The following is a 16,348-nucleotide window of genomic DNA, read 5'->3' as shown; positions in this document are numbered from 1 at the left end:
GCGATCCAGAACAAGAAGATCCAAGATCAAGAGAAGATCCGAAAAATAACGAAAAATAATTTAATGAATTGTTCGATATTAAAGATTCAAATATGTTTCCGCAACTTATGTTTATCTCAATTTATCGATATAGAATATTAAGAAGATAGACTTAACGGATAAAAATTTAGACTAGAATCTAACAATGGTATCAGAGCTACTCTATATCGATTTAACGAAATTTTGTATAGACAGTTTATATTATAATTAATTTTATATTATAATTAAAATTATATTAGTTATTAAATATAATAATTAATATTAAATAATAATAGTATAATAATAAATAAATAAAGAGAATAATAATAATTAAATATTTATTATACAAAAATAATTTTAGATTCATAATTAGTTTAATTAATTAAAAAAATAAAATTATCATTTTATTCTTGTTATATACGAAATACAAAATTATAAATATTATAAGTAAAAAAATAGTGAATATTTTGGTATTTAGTTAATATATTAATTGACTTAATAAATTAGAAAAGGAGAGAAATACTATTTAATTAGGTTGAGATTATTAAATAATTCTAACCGAACAAAGTCTAAGGCTGCCTTTTACGGTTGTGAGTTATTTAAACGATCGAGAATTATTAAAAAAATTATGAATGGTGATTATTTTTGAAAAAAAAAAATTTAATTAAAAAAATTTATAATGATAAAGTAATTTATTTATTTATAAATAAAATATATTTTAATTAATAAATTATCTAACATTAAAATCATTTAAATAATTCCGTACCAACAAAACATGAGATCATGTACCTACATATTCTTTTTATAATATGTAATTCCAAATTAAGTCCAAAACATGAGATCATGTATACCTAAATATTCTTTTTATTATATGTAATTCCAAATTAAGTCTAAAGAAGACACTTTCTCTCATTTGCATTATTATATATGTACGTAACTTAATTCGGTTTGTATTACGTAAGAATGATTTTGATAATAGATTTGTCTGAGTCTTTATATATATGACTTAGCTATGGTATTATGAAAATATCATATTGGGTGAGTGAATAAGTTACCGATAATATAATATAAATTTGAATAATAGAGAGATTAAATTACTAAATATTTCATTGAATTGCATCACAACTAATTAAGAGGAATATGACAACTTACTTTTCTCTCTAGTAATTTATAAATACTTATGTAACTATCAATGAAACCATAACTAATTATGACAATTTATCTAAAACTATTAAAACATATAGAAACATAAATATTAAGATATAGCAGTTGTATTCATCTAAAATTCTAACTATCCATTTTTATACATGGTATTGTTATACTGATTGCATTTCTATCTTTGCGGGGAGAGTACAGAGGAAAAGACCCGACCAACCTGCCCAGGTTTGAGGGTGAGCTTTTTCTTTTAGAGAGAATGAGAATTTCTTTTAGAGAGAATGAGAAGTGAATTGAAAGACTTATGTTTCCGTTCTTGGTTTACGGGTCTCAATTTGAGAATGGGAAGAAGAATATTTAAGAAAATGTTTGTTTCAAACATGTATATATATATATCAACACCCCTTATGTGAGATATATGTCTGAATATTGTCTATTTGAGTGTCAATAGAAACTATGAAAAATAGTTTAATCATTATAATAAGAATAAATTAATCAAATTAAAAAACATTAAATGAAATAGACATTAAAAGTAAAAAGAACCAGTCAAAATCTGTAAAATTGAAACAATAGAGAAATCCCTAGCCAATATACTATCTCCGAAAAAGATTTTTTTTTACTTAAGATTATGTGATTTACAAAAATAATGTTATTTTGAAATATGATAAGTACATTAATTAATACTAGCATTTAGCCCGTGCAAATGCACGATTAATAATATAAAAAATTGTGAAAAAAAATTACGGATAACATTTTTAATTTTATTTTTAATCGTTTTAAGTTTATGGGTGGATTAACCCACAATCCGACCCAAGTATCCATTTACTCAACATCATTTTATATATATATATATATATATATATATATTAGTTAGTTAAAAAATTGAATTTATATTAATGTTAAAACGTCACGCGTTCATCAAATTTGGTGTTGAATTTAAAATATAAAGTCTTAGTAGTCTAGTTGGTAAAATGTTGTACTTGTTTTTATTAGGTTGCAAGTTCGAAACATACCTCCAACATTTTTTATTTTATTTTTAATCGTTTTAAATTTAAGGCGGGTCAACCCACAATCCGACCCAAGTATCCAAATTAACCACAACTCTCGACCCGGCAATCCGAACACTTTAAAAATTAAGCATCATTATATATATATATATTTTTCCAAAACTTTCAGTGTAAGCCTCAAGTTAATTATTTTTATTTCCAGTCTTTCAAGTATTTTCTTATTTTGATTTCATGTACTTAAAACCTTTGAAACCACTCAATTTTTTAGATTTTGAAAATCTTTGAAATTACCCATTTACTTAAACTTTGTCTTAAAAAAATGGGTTATTTCAAATACTTTCAAAACTTCAAGGCACAAATCAAATTAATTTAAAAGATTTAGGGCTTCTAGAAATTAAAACTAAAATAATTTAGAGGCTATTCAATAAAAAAAAGAAATAGAATATTTAGTTACAAGTTCACAATTTTAACAATAAGGTATTCTTTAAGAACTTATTTAAACTAAATAAAAAGGTCATTGTATGATAAAAAGTTTTTGCAAATTGCAAACAATAATATTTAATGATAAAACTTGTCTAAAGAACATAATTAGGAAACCGGCATAGACATAGCAATATGCAAAATAGAGATATTGCTAATTATGGTGAACACGGATCAAATCTCCAAAAACTCGATTAGAATTGATTTTATAATTAGGTGAACAAACCGGAATTTCTTATCAAAAAACTCAACGATTATCTTAATGAGTTCATTTCAAAAATATTTTTGTAATATCTACTCCAATCCTCCCTTAAACAAAAAATATTATAACGTTAGATAATCAAATAACGAAAATATTCCACAAAATAGTCCAAAACATATATTCAGACAAAGAATGCAATAAATGTGAGGAAAATAATAGGGGTTAGTAAGGCAAATGTGACCTACTATATGAAAAAACCACTTTACCAAAGTAGAAAATTTAAAATTTGTATCTATTCTCTAAATCAAAATTATGTAAAAACAGATAAAAGGTAAACATCAATCAGGCAAACCATTATTTTCAACTAACTATCAAGCATTACACATTAATAAGGCAATAATTAATTTTTGATGGCCCCAAACTTAAGCCTCTAACAATATCTAGAAACTTGGTGGTCTATAACAAATGAGATCTCATGTAGGGAATCATTTGAGGCTTCTCATCCATCTTTGTTTGTAAAATTTAGAATTATATTTTATTTGTAAGCTAGAGTGTTTGGATCAATATTTTTAATATTATAATACTTACATACAAAAATAAATAATAACTATATGAAACAATATTTTTAATATTATTAATACTTTTCAAAATTTTACTTTTTAATTCCATTAATATAACTAACATAATCTAATAAATAAAAAAATGTTTGTTAAATCTATTATTCAAACAAAATAGTATATAAAGAATAGTTATAGATAAATATTTAACCCATATGAGTATTGTAAGTGACAATGATCTTGTATAATATAATATGTTAAATATCTCAAATTCGATTTTTACCGTGAATAATTTGATTTAAAGAAAAATCATTAGTCTAGAAAATTATACTAGACAGCCTCGAAATAAAACATCTGACTCAGATATAAATATATGCGTGATTTTACAAATTATATATATATAATTGACAATAAATATTGAGACTGAATAGTAATATCTAAGAGTTTTACGCGAGTAACAATTTATTAGAAATCTATATCTTTCTATCATTATCAAAACTAGCATATATTCCGTGCAAATGCACAAGGCACAAGTAATAATATAAAAAATTATGAAAAAAATATTACGGTAAATTTGTTTATGGCGGGTCAACCCACAATCCGACCCAAGTATCCATTTACTCTCACATATATATCCAAATTAACCACAACTCTCGACCCGGCAATCCGGACACTTTAAAAATTAAGCATAATTATATATATATAGATTAGTTAGTTAAAAAGTTAAACTTTTTTTTGTTAAAATATCCCGCGTTTATAAAATTTGGTGTTGAATTTAAAATATAAAGTGTTATTAGTCTAATCGGTTAAGGGTTGTACTTGTTTTTGTTAGGTTGTAAGTTCGAACCATACCTATAACATATATTTAATTTAATTTTTAACCGTATAAAGTTATTGGCGGGTCAACCCACAATCCGACCCAAGTATCCAATTACTCTTACATATATATCCAAATTAACCACAACTCTCGACCCGATAATCCGGACACTTTAAAAATTAAGCATCATTATATATATATATATATATATATATATATATATATATATATATATATATATATATATATATATATATAGATAATATAGCGAATATTTGAAAACATAAATTATTTGAAAAAGCAAGATAAGAAATGTGGTGGAAAATGTACTCTCTTTTAATCTTTCTTTGTTCAAATGATTAATAACAAGAACACTATTAATCCTCTAATTTTAACTATTAAACATCAGCAATTAATGAGGCAATAATTTCATTGTATAGATGACCCAAATCCTCAGCCACTAAAAAAAACTAGAAACTTGGTGGTTTAGAACAAATGAGATCTCAAGTAGGGATACCAAGTCTAGATCCAGGTGTGGGGGATCCTCCTTCGTGTATATAATCTATATGTCCTGTTCTTCTATGGATATTTTTCTTTTTTGGAATTTCTTTAATAAATTATTTTTAAGATGATAAGAATAATTTTTTATTTTTATAATTTTTAACTTTTCAGATAACATTTGTAATGACATTGATGTGCACCAGTCAAAATGAAATCTTTCTTTTATATATATTGTCAGTCACAATTTTTGTATCTAAACAGGACAATAATGATTCAATTTCAAGACGTGGTTATGGGTTTGAATTTTTTTAATTAATTTAATAATTATTTATTTTTTAATATTTTATTTTAATATTAATTTAAATTAAATAATGTTACATAATATATTTTAATTATGTATATTAACAAATTTAATAATATTTAGAAGTGTTTAATTCAAGCTACAAGTATTTTTAAATATGCCTATTATAATTTATTTTCTTAGAATTAGAATTATTTTTAGAATTATTAAAATAAAAAATGAAAATTATTTTTTTGAATTTTGTGTGATTGAAATAGATAAAATGAAAATTGAGTGAAAATAAAAAAAAAGAAAAAAAAAGAAAAAAGAAGGTAAAGCTTAAATAATAATATTTTTTTGTCAAATTATAAATCTGGCTAAAAAAGAATATTTAATTTGCAATTTTTGATAAATAATTTTTTTACTCTGATAAAATAATTAAATAAAAACAGTACATATTTCTCTTTAGAGAAATTAATATACAGGTTATTTAGCCATAGATATTTGAGATAATTGTTTTTTAAAGAAAAAATAATTCAACATAGATATTATTAAAAAAAGAAAAAGTTATCCGTACAATTATTAATTATGTATATTATTTTTCAATAATGTGGCTTGATGTTTAGAAATAAGTATATGTTCTCACTTCATTTTATATTGCAGAAGAATACTATTCTCTTTTCTTTTTTAAATTATAATTATCAATAATTCATTTTTTATGTGTATTTGTTTAAAATAAAATAAAATTTGTGTAAAATAAAATCTTCAGGCCTTCTTTCAAACACAATAATAAAACATGACATAAAAATAAAAAAATAAAAGAAACGATACTAAATAAATTAGTGAGTTCGTAAATCTTTGAAAAGAACGATTAACTGACAGACTCAATTAGTTTTTTTGAACTAATCTCATAAAACGTCTTAATAATAGTATTAGGAATGATACGAATCGGACAATAACAATCATTAAAAGTTCGACGATTTTTTTACCACTAGATAATGCACCAAAAAATAATTGAAATAGTAACTTAAATATGTAAGTCTGACATATCAACCGTATCAATCTAAATTTCTTATAATAAATTATCAAATGAATTTGAGTAATACTTCACAAAATCTTTAAATACTAGTCACCCTCCACAATACAAAAATTAGTGCGAGAAAAAAAATTATTTATATAATTAATGGTATAAAACGTTACAAAGTTATTATAAACTATATTATTATCCATAATATAAAATAAGTTTAACTTATAAATATTGTAATAAAAAAGCTAAAGGTAAAAAGTTTAGAGAGAGAAAGAAAAGAAGGGTAGGCCGGATATTATTTTTCCATAATCGCCATTTTGGGGTCCACTGGCTCCATTTCAGAGCAACTGTCAAACGTCAAAAATGGTTCTCTCTCTTTCTCTCCGTCATCTCTCTCATTTTGTCACCGTTCTGCTTTACGACTTTCTGGCTATGAACGATTCATCTCTCTTTTTACTCTAACTATGACTGTCGGTGACCTTCTTACAGTAAGCATTCTTCACTCCTTGCTCTGTTTCCTTTAAATCTCTCCTTCTTCTTCACTAATTTCATCCATACTTCTCTCCGCCGACAGAATCGAGGAGAAGAAGAACAAGCTCTCTGCAGAAACTAAGCTAGGTGAGTTTGTGTTTGTGTTTGATCATCTCTAAACTGATTCCATAAACGTTATATTTTCATCGATATGTTCAGTGAAATAGCTTGAAATTGACATGCAATGCTATATGACAAATAGAATGAGACTGTGATAGAGATTGCATTTATTAATCCAGCTTCTGATAGTGATAGCTACGTTTTCTAGAGTTTGTTTAATTTTTTATCATTTTAGTCTGTGTTAGTGTGTATCTATGTCCTTTTTTCCATTTGTTTATACTTAATCTTCAGTTGTTCGATTACGATCATAGTTTTCTTTATGTAGACGATGATTATCATGATATCAACTGGTTAATTTGTCTCTTATCTCTTCGGATTTGTGTATAGCTCCTGTAACCGCTCTAGATCAGTGATTGTTTAGACTTTCTACTGGAAGATCTCATAGCTTAAATATGAAGATAATCACATCTGGATGTGCATATTAACAAGCTTTCAGATAATCTTTTGAACAAATTGAGAATTAGAGTATGAAGAAGAAGAAGAACTGTCTTCTATAGTTGTATAGGTTTTGTGATTATGAAAAGATAAAAGGATTACAAAGGATTAATCTAGAAGAGTAATTTGTTAGTATTTTTGTCTTTAAATAAACAGAAAAATATATATACATATGTAAATATCACCGAATTTGATGGTTGATTCGATGTATGTGTTAGACAAATTTCCCTTTAGACTAATCTAGAAGAGTAATTTATGAATGAAAAATTGAAAGGATAAATGCGAAAGTGGTTAGAATCTTTTGAGTGAGATGTGGTCCACTATTCTTGTTAATTGATTCTAACAACTGATGATGACTTGTTTGTTTTGTTGCTGGCCATGTCATCTGCCAAGTCATCTTCCAGATATTTTTCAAACTTGGCAACTTGAGTAAATTAACAGTTCCTTTTTCATTTCTCAGATTTCCAAACAATTGAGCTGCTGAAACTTTTGTGTGTGAACAAGAGTAATTGATTAATATCATGGATCACAAGACGTGGGCTTGGAGAAAAAGGTCATCTGAGAAGACGATTATAGCAAATGAGAACACAGATCTTTCGTTAAGAACAGACAATGAAGAGGTTTGTGATAGCACTTGAAAGTTATTATGATAAAGTAGGCCTGTAATTAGAAAAGGTTGATATGTAAATCAAGATTCTGGTTTTAGTGGTTTCAGTAGAATAAGGGAATTTAAAGTAAGAAATGTGATAAATGTTGTCTTATTTGCTTATAGACGATTCCACGTGAGAAAGAAGCGAGTCTGGAGCAAACTGTGAAGGATTTACACCTCAAATTGGCATCACTTCTCCTTGAAAACCAAGCTAAGGATGAAAATATCGCAAAGCATTCGAGGATTGCTAAAGAGGCCATTTCTGGTGAGTTTAAACATTTGTTCTCTTATCATTTTCATCCTCTCATATGTAAAATATTCTCAGGGCGGGTGAAGGCAGAAGCAGAAGCCGAGATTTTGAAGCAAGAACTAGAAAAAGCAATCAAACAGGAGGAAGCCTCAAATGGAAGGCTAACTCAATTGAATTTTGCTCTAAAGGATTCCATGCAGCAGTTAAACTTAATCAGAGGAGGACAAGAAAGGGTAATCCATGACGCAGTTATGAAGACTTCAGCCGAATTCGAGAAGGCACAGAAAAGGTTAGAGGAAAAACTTTCCGAACAGAATAAAAAGCTGTCGAGTTTAACTGTGGAGAACAACCATTTGGTTAAGGTCCTCATAATGAAAGAAACGGTGATCGAAGATCTAGCCAAACGGAATTTCCAGGCGGAAGATGATTTCGCCAGGTTGATGGCTAAAATGGACGCATTAGAAAAGGAAAAAGCGTTCCTTGTCTATGAATTGCGGATGCTCGAGAAGGAACTTGAGTTAAATCGTCAGTCGACTGATAAATCACACAAGCTATACATGGAAGGTGTGAAGAAGATCTCAAAGCTGGAATCGGAATGTCAGAGGTTAAGGATTCTAATGAGGAAGCGCTTGCCAGGTCCTGCCACTTTAGCCAAGATGAAAAACGAAGTTGAAATTCTCCGAAAAAAATCCAATCTCGGAAACAATAATCCTTCGACTCCAGAAATGAATCTCTTGATGGAGCAGTTGCATGAGATGGAAGAAGAAAACAATATACTAAGAAAAAACTTGGCCCGAAAAGATGATTTAAGAACAGTTCAAGATAATTTGGAGCTGGTGAAGTACTGTCATCACGATGCCTCCAAAGATCTCTCTCCAAAGTCAAGCTTCGGTTTCGGAAGCGACGAGAGCAATAGTTCCGAGTCATGGGCTTTGGCTCTAATTGGAGAGCTGGAGAATTTCCGAAATGATAAGAGCTGCAGAAGGATGTCAGATCTCAATTTAATGGACGATTTCGTTGAAATGGAGAAACTCGCATTAGTTTCTGTTGAACCGACTGGGAATGATGATAGACGAGAAGAATCTATAACTGGATATATTACATGGAAATCAGAAGACAAATACGAGAAGGAGTTGCAAACTAAACTAAGAAATTCGATCCACAAGATTGTCGAGCTGCTCAGAGTAATTGGCCAGACGAGCTCAACTCCTCTCGGGGAAGACAACATAGTTCGAGCTTTCCAATGGAAAGGTGATTTGGAAATATTTACAAACGAGTTAGCATCTGCAATGGAGTGGATTGTGGGAAACTGCATTCCTTTTAAAGATCAGTATAAGAATCTGGAGTCTTTACATCAGGATTTAGATTCTATGCTGAAGTTGGCTAGTGATATGAACGAGGACTTGATGAAAAGACTTAGGGAATCGAACGAAACTGTTGGAAACTTGCAGAGAGAGTTAAAAGAAACGAAAGAGTGTAAAGGGATGATCGAGGATCAGATTGAAAACCAGAAGATGATTAATGAAGAACTGGATACTCAACTAAGCATCACAAAAGTGAAACTAAACGATGTGCTACAAAAACTTGTATCTCTCGAAGTTGAATACGAGGATAAAACTCATTGTTGTGAAGATTTAGAGGCAACTTGTCTCGAGCTTCAACTCCAGCTAGAAAGGTAACTTAATTTTTTCATACAAGTCTTTCGATTTTCTTTGATAATAAGACATCACTATAATTATATGACTTTGGGTGATGCTTATGTTGCAGTATTGACAGAAAGCCATATCATAAGGACAGTCCTGGCCGAGATGAGAAGCTAGGAAAAACTGTAAGTTACTATTTCAGTAGAACCACTTGAGCAAATTCGCGTAACTAGGAATTGAAATTGTGTGATTGTGATTTCTTCGGGTGAAAGTTTTACCCAAAAATGTGAATTATTTGGCCAAAATTTTGGATTTAATATGTTAACAAAACCACTTACCAAATGGACTATTAATATTGACCTTTCTGAAAATGTTGTTAATGTGGAAACAGGGGTGGGAGATAACAGCTGCATCTGCAAAACTGGTAGAGTGTCAACAGACAATCTTAAACCTTGGAAAACAGTTAAAGGCTTTAAACTCGGCTAAAATAACAAATATGGACAAAGCAATGACTATTGTCAGATCGAAGAAGCTGGTAAATAGACCATCTCTTCGCGATCGGATGCTGGCGGAGGATGACTTCAACAAACCTCAAGATCTTGCGATTATTAGTGGGACAGAAAAAAGTAAACCATTCTTATGCATCATGCCTCCATTACCAGCTGCAAAGTTGTCTATGGCAATTATACCTAGCAAGAAACGCGGAGGAGATCAAGGTGGTGGTGGCGGTTTTCTAAGGAAGCTGTTGATGATTCGGAACAAGGGAAGTGGAAGATCGAAGGCGTAAAATCATATCTTGATTTGCGAGGTTAGTCTCTTTGTATTGGGTTTGTTTTCTTATTGTAATAGCTTGAAGCTTTTGAAGTGATGTATATACCAGGCTTACCGGTTGGTTTGGTTGCCAATAAAAGTTACTTGTAGTAGAAGTAAAATAATGTTTAGTATGGTGGTTTGCTTAATTTGGATTTTTTTTGGGTTATGTAATAATGAATGATTGGCAGATTGGGTTATTTGTAATTTGTTGTTTGTAATAATGAGAGATTTTGGGTTTCTGTTTTATTTGTTATTATTTTTTTTGTGTGATATAAGTTTATTCTCCGGGGGCAGTTGGCAGTTGGCACACTATAGAATGAACAAAAAAATTAATGTTCCAAGCTGACTTTAAAGAGTTTTTTTCTTAAATGGTAAACATATATTAAATTGTCAAATTGGGGTATCTGAGATTTCGGACCTTTTCATTTGGGTATAGTTTTTTTTCTTCTAATCTGGATTAGTGCGCGGATTAATCACATTTGCCCGCAAACACATATTAGCGAGTGAAACTTGTCGGTTTAAGGATCTCAGAGAGTTTAGAGATATCCACCGTTTTATAACTTTATAAAATACGGGAATGAAAACAAATTTACGAATCTAACGTGGTCGGTCAGTCGGACAAATTTTTTTCAAATATGATATTTTTCCGAAAAGTAAAAAATAATTTTTTTTTCTCTACTGTTAATGTCACAAACATTGTCATGTTTGGAAAAAAAATTCTTAAAAATGGTCATTTTCTCAAAAAATAAAAATAATATTTTTTCCTCTTTATTGACCATAGGATACAAATTTCTCAAACATGGCTAATAAGGAATATCAATTTTACACTTTAGTGTATGATAGAGAACGTGAATATGAGGCCGCGAAAGTCCTGAAAATAGAATATATTTTTAAAACACCGAATATTCTCTCTCTTATTAATTAATTTCTCTCCTTTATTAATTAATTTATCTTTATGTCTCTACTAATTAATTAATTTATTTATCTTTCTCTCTCATTAATTAATTAATTTATCTCTCTCATCTCTAATTAATTTATTTAAATCATAAACTCTAAACCCTAAATTTTAAATCTTAAATAATATCCCTTATTTTTATTTAGTTGAATTATGAGTTTATCAAAAAAATTAATTAATTAAAAAATAATTAATTGTGAAAATAAAAATATTAGATAAATATTTATAAGTAATAAAACTAAAAAAAAATATTAATAAGTTAATAAAAAAATAATAAGAAAAAGAAAAAAGAGGGCATAAATAATAAATAAAATGAAAGTTTAGGATTTAGGATTTAAAATAACACCTTTATATCACATCTCCTTAATTTTGTAAGAAAAGAAAAAATATTTTTTCTTTCTTACCAAATTAAATAGGTATAAGGGTGCTGTATATATCATTTATATATTTATATATTTATATATTTATATATATATATATAATTTTTGTTAAATAAAAGGATTTTTATAGATTACTTTATATTTCTATGAGTATTTGGTCATACTTTTCATTATTAACTAGATGAACTTGGGTCTAATCTGATCACATAAAACTTGAGATTGATTTCAAGAAATTGAATAGTTCAGAGGCTAATATACTACAATTCTTGCTTACAACTCTTTCTCTTTCTTTTTTAATTGGTAAAATCTCATTATATATTAAGACCATACAACTTCAAATATATTGTAGTATTTGTTACCAATACAAAAAACACAAATATACAAAATGAAAGCAACCAAACAAAATAACACAGCATTAATTCGAATCAATAGATTCAACATAGATATTTTACTAGTATTTTGCAGCTTCCTTCATTTCATTTAATGCAATTTCAAAATACTTAGCCAGTATTTGTGGATCGGGGATAATATCTTTAGCTACGAGAATTTGCATTTCTGCCTTTCCTGCGTAGCTTACCATATGCATCGTGAGTGCCTTTATTGAGACAAAAAAATACATTAAACAATCATTCATCAAAACACAAAACACGACGTTTTCTTTCATCTTATTATGGAGATAATAAAAAAGAAGAATTACTTACATGGGGAAGACTTGTTGTGGTAACTCTAATGTAATCAATTGGATGACCAGCAAAAGTGAGGTCTTCTTGTGGTCCGACCACATTTGATATTGTAAATGTCGTATTCTTTATTACTTTGTTGAACATATAACTCGTTGCCTATCAAATTTAACGAGATCTTAAATCTTCTAAAAGTCAATAATGATAGTAAAAGAAATACAATCTTATTTATATGATACCTTTGGTCCAAAACATGACATTGCAAGTTGTCCGAGTTTGTAAGAGAAGTAAGCTTCGGACGACATTTTTTTCTTAGTCATCACTTCCTTAATTTTCTCTACATGCTTTAAAGGACTGCAACCGACATCGGGTTTATGGTAATAAACAGGCAATAGAAGCATGCCAAACATGTTACCAGATGACAAAACTGTCTTTTTCAACCTCAACTCATCCTACATGCATGTATCCAAACTTTCATATAAAACTCGTCAATTTAACAAAAGGTTGATACGATTTAAAATGTGTTATTGTCAAAGAACATGCGTTTTTAAGGCAATAATTGAGTATTGATATTTTAATAACGATGGAGAATACGAGTCTTATCCAAGTGACCAATTGTCTCGAGTACAATTTTCACTTAAAAAAAGTAATAGTTTCATTTGAAAGTGTTGCCAATTTTATTAAAATAATAATAAATCAAAACCGACCTTAAAATTGGGAAGTGCCCTCAAGTTGAACAAAGCAACCCCAGTGATTTGAAGCCCCTCGGGAAGACCTGGTCGAGGTGGACAGTTTATATATAGTTATATACACATTATTTATATATTGAAAAATATTTATCAATGAGTAATTTTTATTTACATGAGCTTATAAAAATATCAATTAAAAAAATATATAACTATAACAAAATACATTACCAGATGGTGATCGATACTCAAGGTATCTTGAGAGCCCGGATGAGATTACCGCAAAAAGCACATCATTAATTGTCTGCAATATATATGTTAGAACTAGGGTATTAAGAAGTTTATTATTATTTTTTAATTATTAAACAAACTTTTAATGAACAAAAACTATATAATTAAGACTTAATATAGAATATTTACTTAATAACTACCCAAGAATTTAGAATAAGATATTTTAAAATATTAATTTATATATTTAGAATTTTTATAATAAGATTAAAAAAAATTAATTTATATATAATTTATTATTTTGAATTTTTTAATAATAAATAATAATTATATATATATATATATTAAATAAAAATGTATTATAAATATAATTATATACATAAATTAAAATTATTAATCTAATTAAAAATTAGAATTATTATTTCAAAATATTTTATTTTAAATTATCATTATTTACTTGTTTTAAGTCTATATTTATTTAATAAATATTTTAATATAGTTATTTAGTTGATTATATGTATACATTATAAATTTTATTAAAATAAATAAAAATAAATTATTATTTAAAAATATGTATTCAGAATTATCATTAATTTTAACAATTATAAATAAATTATATATATTAAATTATTTATTCAGTAAATATTTTAGTAGTAATTTTTATTAAAATATATTATAAGTAAAATTAAATATAAATTAGAAAGTTTAATTCTAAAATAATATCATTGTTTAAAAATATTTTATTTGAAATTATTATAAATATTGAAATTATTAAATTAATTTAAAATTTTAAAATAAAATCATTAAATTATAATATTAAATATATTATAAAATAGTTATTATTAAACATAAATATCAATTGTCAAGTGCTTTGTTTGGTAAACTACACATATCTTATTCATAATTAGACATTCTTCGGTTTTTGAGTTAATTTTTCCAGTGCTCCATGGACGGTAAACGAGTTAGGTCGAGCTAAGTCAGTTTGAGTTTGATCTCGACTCGACTCGATTAAATATTTATTAGCTCAACTCGAACAAATTTATAAATTTTAACTCGAATTTGATTCGACTATTTTACTTACAAATTTGGCTGAACTCGAATTTTTTTTAAATATTTATGAAAAAATATATATATTATAAATTTTAAGTTTTAATATTAAATAAATAATATATATATTTTTATTATCATGCTAGTAAAAATTCAGCAAGTTATTGAACAAATATTATATGAGCTCGAGCTCAACTCAAATATTAAACGAGTCAGTTCGAGCTCGACTCGAAATTGATCAAAATCAAACTCAAGTCGAGCTATGACCAAGCGGCTCATGAACAACTTACTCATTTAGTCCTACATCAATCCCTCAATAATCAAAATATTAAAATACTTTTTATTTTAAATTATTATTTATTATTTTATATATATATATATATTCATTTAAAAAAAAATCTTTTAATTTTGAGACCTGTCATTTGTTTATATTCTCAAATTTATTTCTCTCTCCCTTAGTATCATAGTTCATTATAAAATAAAAAAAAATAATATAAATTTATTTTTTTAAATTTCACCACTTTCATCTACTTAGAAATTTTAATATATCTATAAACATTAAATAAAATACATCAATGAAACCAATAAGTAATTTTTCCGACTTACCGCTCCCGCAACTGCTCTTTTGACGATCTTCATATCCTCCAGCAAAAACTTCGCCGTCGCCAGCTTCCTCGGCCAAAGCTCCACTCCTTCGCCGCCGCTCAACGACGTCGTTTTATCTCTCATCCATAAACTTCTCATTATGAACTCCAAAACATACCTCGTCGTAATCCATGTCGCCTGAACAAGATTCCGTATCGTTCTTGGCCGTTCAAAAGTATACCTTTTTAATAATTTAATAAAGATGATTTAATTAAATATTTATAATTTAATTAAATTTTAACAAATTAATTATTTATAACCTTCCTCCGGTGGGTAAAACAAGTGGGTTATTAGGATCGTTAGCTTTCCGGCAGCCTGATAACATAAGTGCCATTAACGAAATGCCATCTCCGAGCGCGTGGTGCACGCGCAGGACGACGCACTTGTTAGGTACGAGGACATGGAATTCCCATAGCGGTTTATCGGTCGGGAGCGGCGAGGAAATGGAAAGATCGGCGAGATAATCGTTGACCGACTCCTCGTCGGTGATTAATTGGGAAGAAGCGTGGTTGTTTATGATGATGAAGTGGCGGTCGATGTTAACTTGAGTCTTGCGCCAGTAATGGCGGCCGTGGCGATCTTGGACGAGGAGACTGGTGAATTTAGGGTGTGCGATATGCATATTACGATCCATTTCATCTTTGATTGATTGTATATCGATGGGTTTACCGAGGCCGAAAACGCAGTGGATTATTTGATCCATTTCTGGCCGTAGAAACATTCGGCCGGATGGCGTTAGTGGCTCGTCGTCTCTTTCCATAGTAACAACAGTCGTCTAGAGAGGAGAGAGTTTGTGTGAAAGAAGAGTGGAGGTTTAGTCCTGATTAAATAAGAAAAGTTGTATTTAATTAAAAAAAAAAAAAATCTATTAATATATATTTATAAAATAGATAATATTTTAATTTTTTTATTAATGAATTTGAGTGATTTAAAACAAATTGCTTCCTGGTGGTTATTTTCTAAGTTTGATCGGTATTTAATCAGAGATGGAATGAAGATGATATTTGTGCCCCCACTAAGAATAACAATGAGCCAGATTGGGTGGAAAATATGTTTACCATCCCGGCTATTTCTACGTACTTTGAGAAAAAAAAATTACTACCATTCCCTTCCCTCTCGGTTTAAGAGAATCCCGACCACAGGGCAATGTTATATGTCACTTATACCATATTATCTAAAAAAAAAACTAGATAAACGAATATTTTAATATTATATGTTGTAATATAATGAAAATTTATATTA

General features: G+C 28.2%; 2 protein-coding genes and 1 long non-coding RNA gene across 3 annotated transcripts; 1 reads left to right on the top strand and 2 right to left on the bottom strand.

Annotated features, from left to right (window-relative positions):
* The first annotated feature begins 7,569 nt into the window (after positions 1 to 7,569).
* LOC124933737 (filament-like plant protein 6) lies at positions 7,570 to 10,731 on the top strand. The gene is made up of 5 exons (XM_047474173.1): positions 7,570 to 7,750; positions 7,903 to 8,044; positions 8,105 to 9,704; positions 9,797 to 9,857; positions 10,064 to 10,731. Exons 1-5 carry the CDS (start codon positions 7,652 to 7,654, stop codon positions 10,457 to 10,459), a joined length of 2,298 nt encoding a protein of 765 aa, XP_047330129.1. The 5' UTR covers positions 7,570 to 7,651; the 3' UTR covers positions 10,460 to 10,731.
* A 1,519-nt stretch (positions 10,732 to 12,250) lies between these two features.
* LOC124935513 (wax ester synthase/diacylglycerol acyltransferase 11-like) lies at positions 12,251 to 15,896 on the bottom strand. The gene is made up of 5 exons (XM_047475945.1): positions 15,367 to 15,896; positions 15,044 to 15,287; positions 12,740 to 12,952; positions 12,522 to 12,659; positions 12,251 to 12,415 (listed from the first exon to the last, which is right to left on the bottom strand). Exons 1-5 carry the CDS (start codon positions 15,864 to 15,866, stop codon positions 12,272 to 12,274), a joined length of 1,239 nt encoding a protein of 412 aa, XP_047331901.1. The 5' UTR covers positions 15,867 to 15,896; the 3' UTR covers positions 12,251 to 12,271.
* On the bottom strand, positions 12,685 to 13,549 carry LOC124935036. Its single transcript, XR_007099071.1, has 3 exons — positions 13,418 to 13,549; positions 13,208 to 13,275; positions 12,685 to 12,952 (listed from the first exon to the last, which is right to left on the bottom strand). It is a non-coding gene; the product is annotated as an uncharacterized LOC124935036 (long non-coding RNA).
* Positions 15,897 to 16,348: the final 452 nt, after the last annotated feature.

Source organism: Impatiens glandulifera, chromosome 4 (assembly GCF_907164915.1).
Source record: "Impatiens glandulifera chromosome 4, dImpGla2.1, whole genome shotgun sequence".
Classification (NCBI taxonomy): domain Eukaryota; kingdom Viridiplantae; phylum Streptophyta; class Magnoliopsida; order Ericales; family Balsaminaceae; genus Impatiens; species Impatiens glandulifera.
Note: the sequence above shows the minus strand (reverse complement) of the source record. Positions and strands in the feature narration are given on the sequence as shown.

What these genes read in the sequence shown, in the direction of transcription:
- LOC124933737 (XM_047474173.1), top strand. Translation starts at nt 7,652, where the DNA reads ATGGATCACAAGACGTGGGCTTGGAGAAAAAGGTCATCTGAGAAGACG. An exon ending in TGCTAAAGAGGCCATTTCTG is followed by an intron (nt 8,045 to 8,104) that starts GTGAGTTTAAAC and finishes AAATATTCTCAG; the next exon opens with GGCGGGTGAAGGCAGAAGCA. An exon ending in ATGAGAAGCTAGGAAAAACT is followed by an intron (nt 9,858 to 10,063) that starts GTAAGTTACTAT and finishes ATGTGGAAACAG; the next exon opens with GGGTGGGAGATAACAGCTGC.
- LOC124935513 (XM_047475945.1), bottom strand. Translation starts at nt 15,866, where the DNA reads ATGGAAAGAGACGACGAGCCACTAACGCCATCCGGCCGAATGTTTCTA. An exon ending in GTCGGAAAAATTACTTATTG is followed by an intron (nt 12,953 to 15,043) that starts GTTTCATTGATG and finishes ACATGCATGTAG; the next exon opens with GATGAGTTGAGGTTGAAAAA. An exon ending in TGTCATGTTTTGGACCAAAG is followed by an intron (nt 12,660 to 12,739) that starts GTATCATATAAA and finishes TAAATTTGATAG; the next exon opens with GCAACGAGTTATATGTTCAA.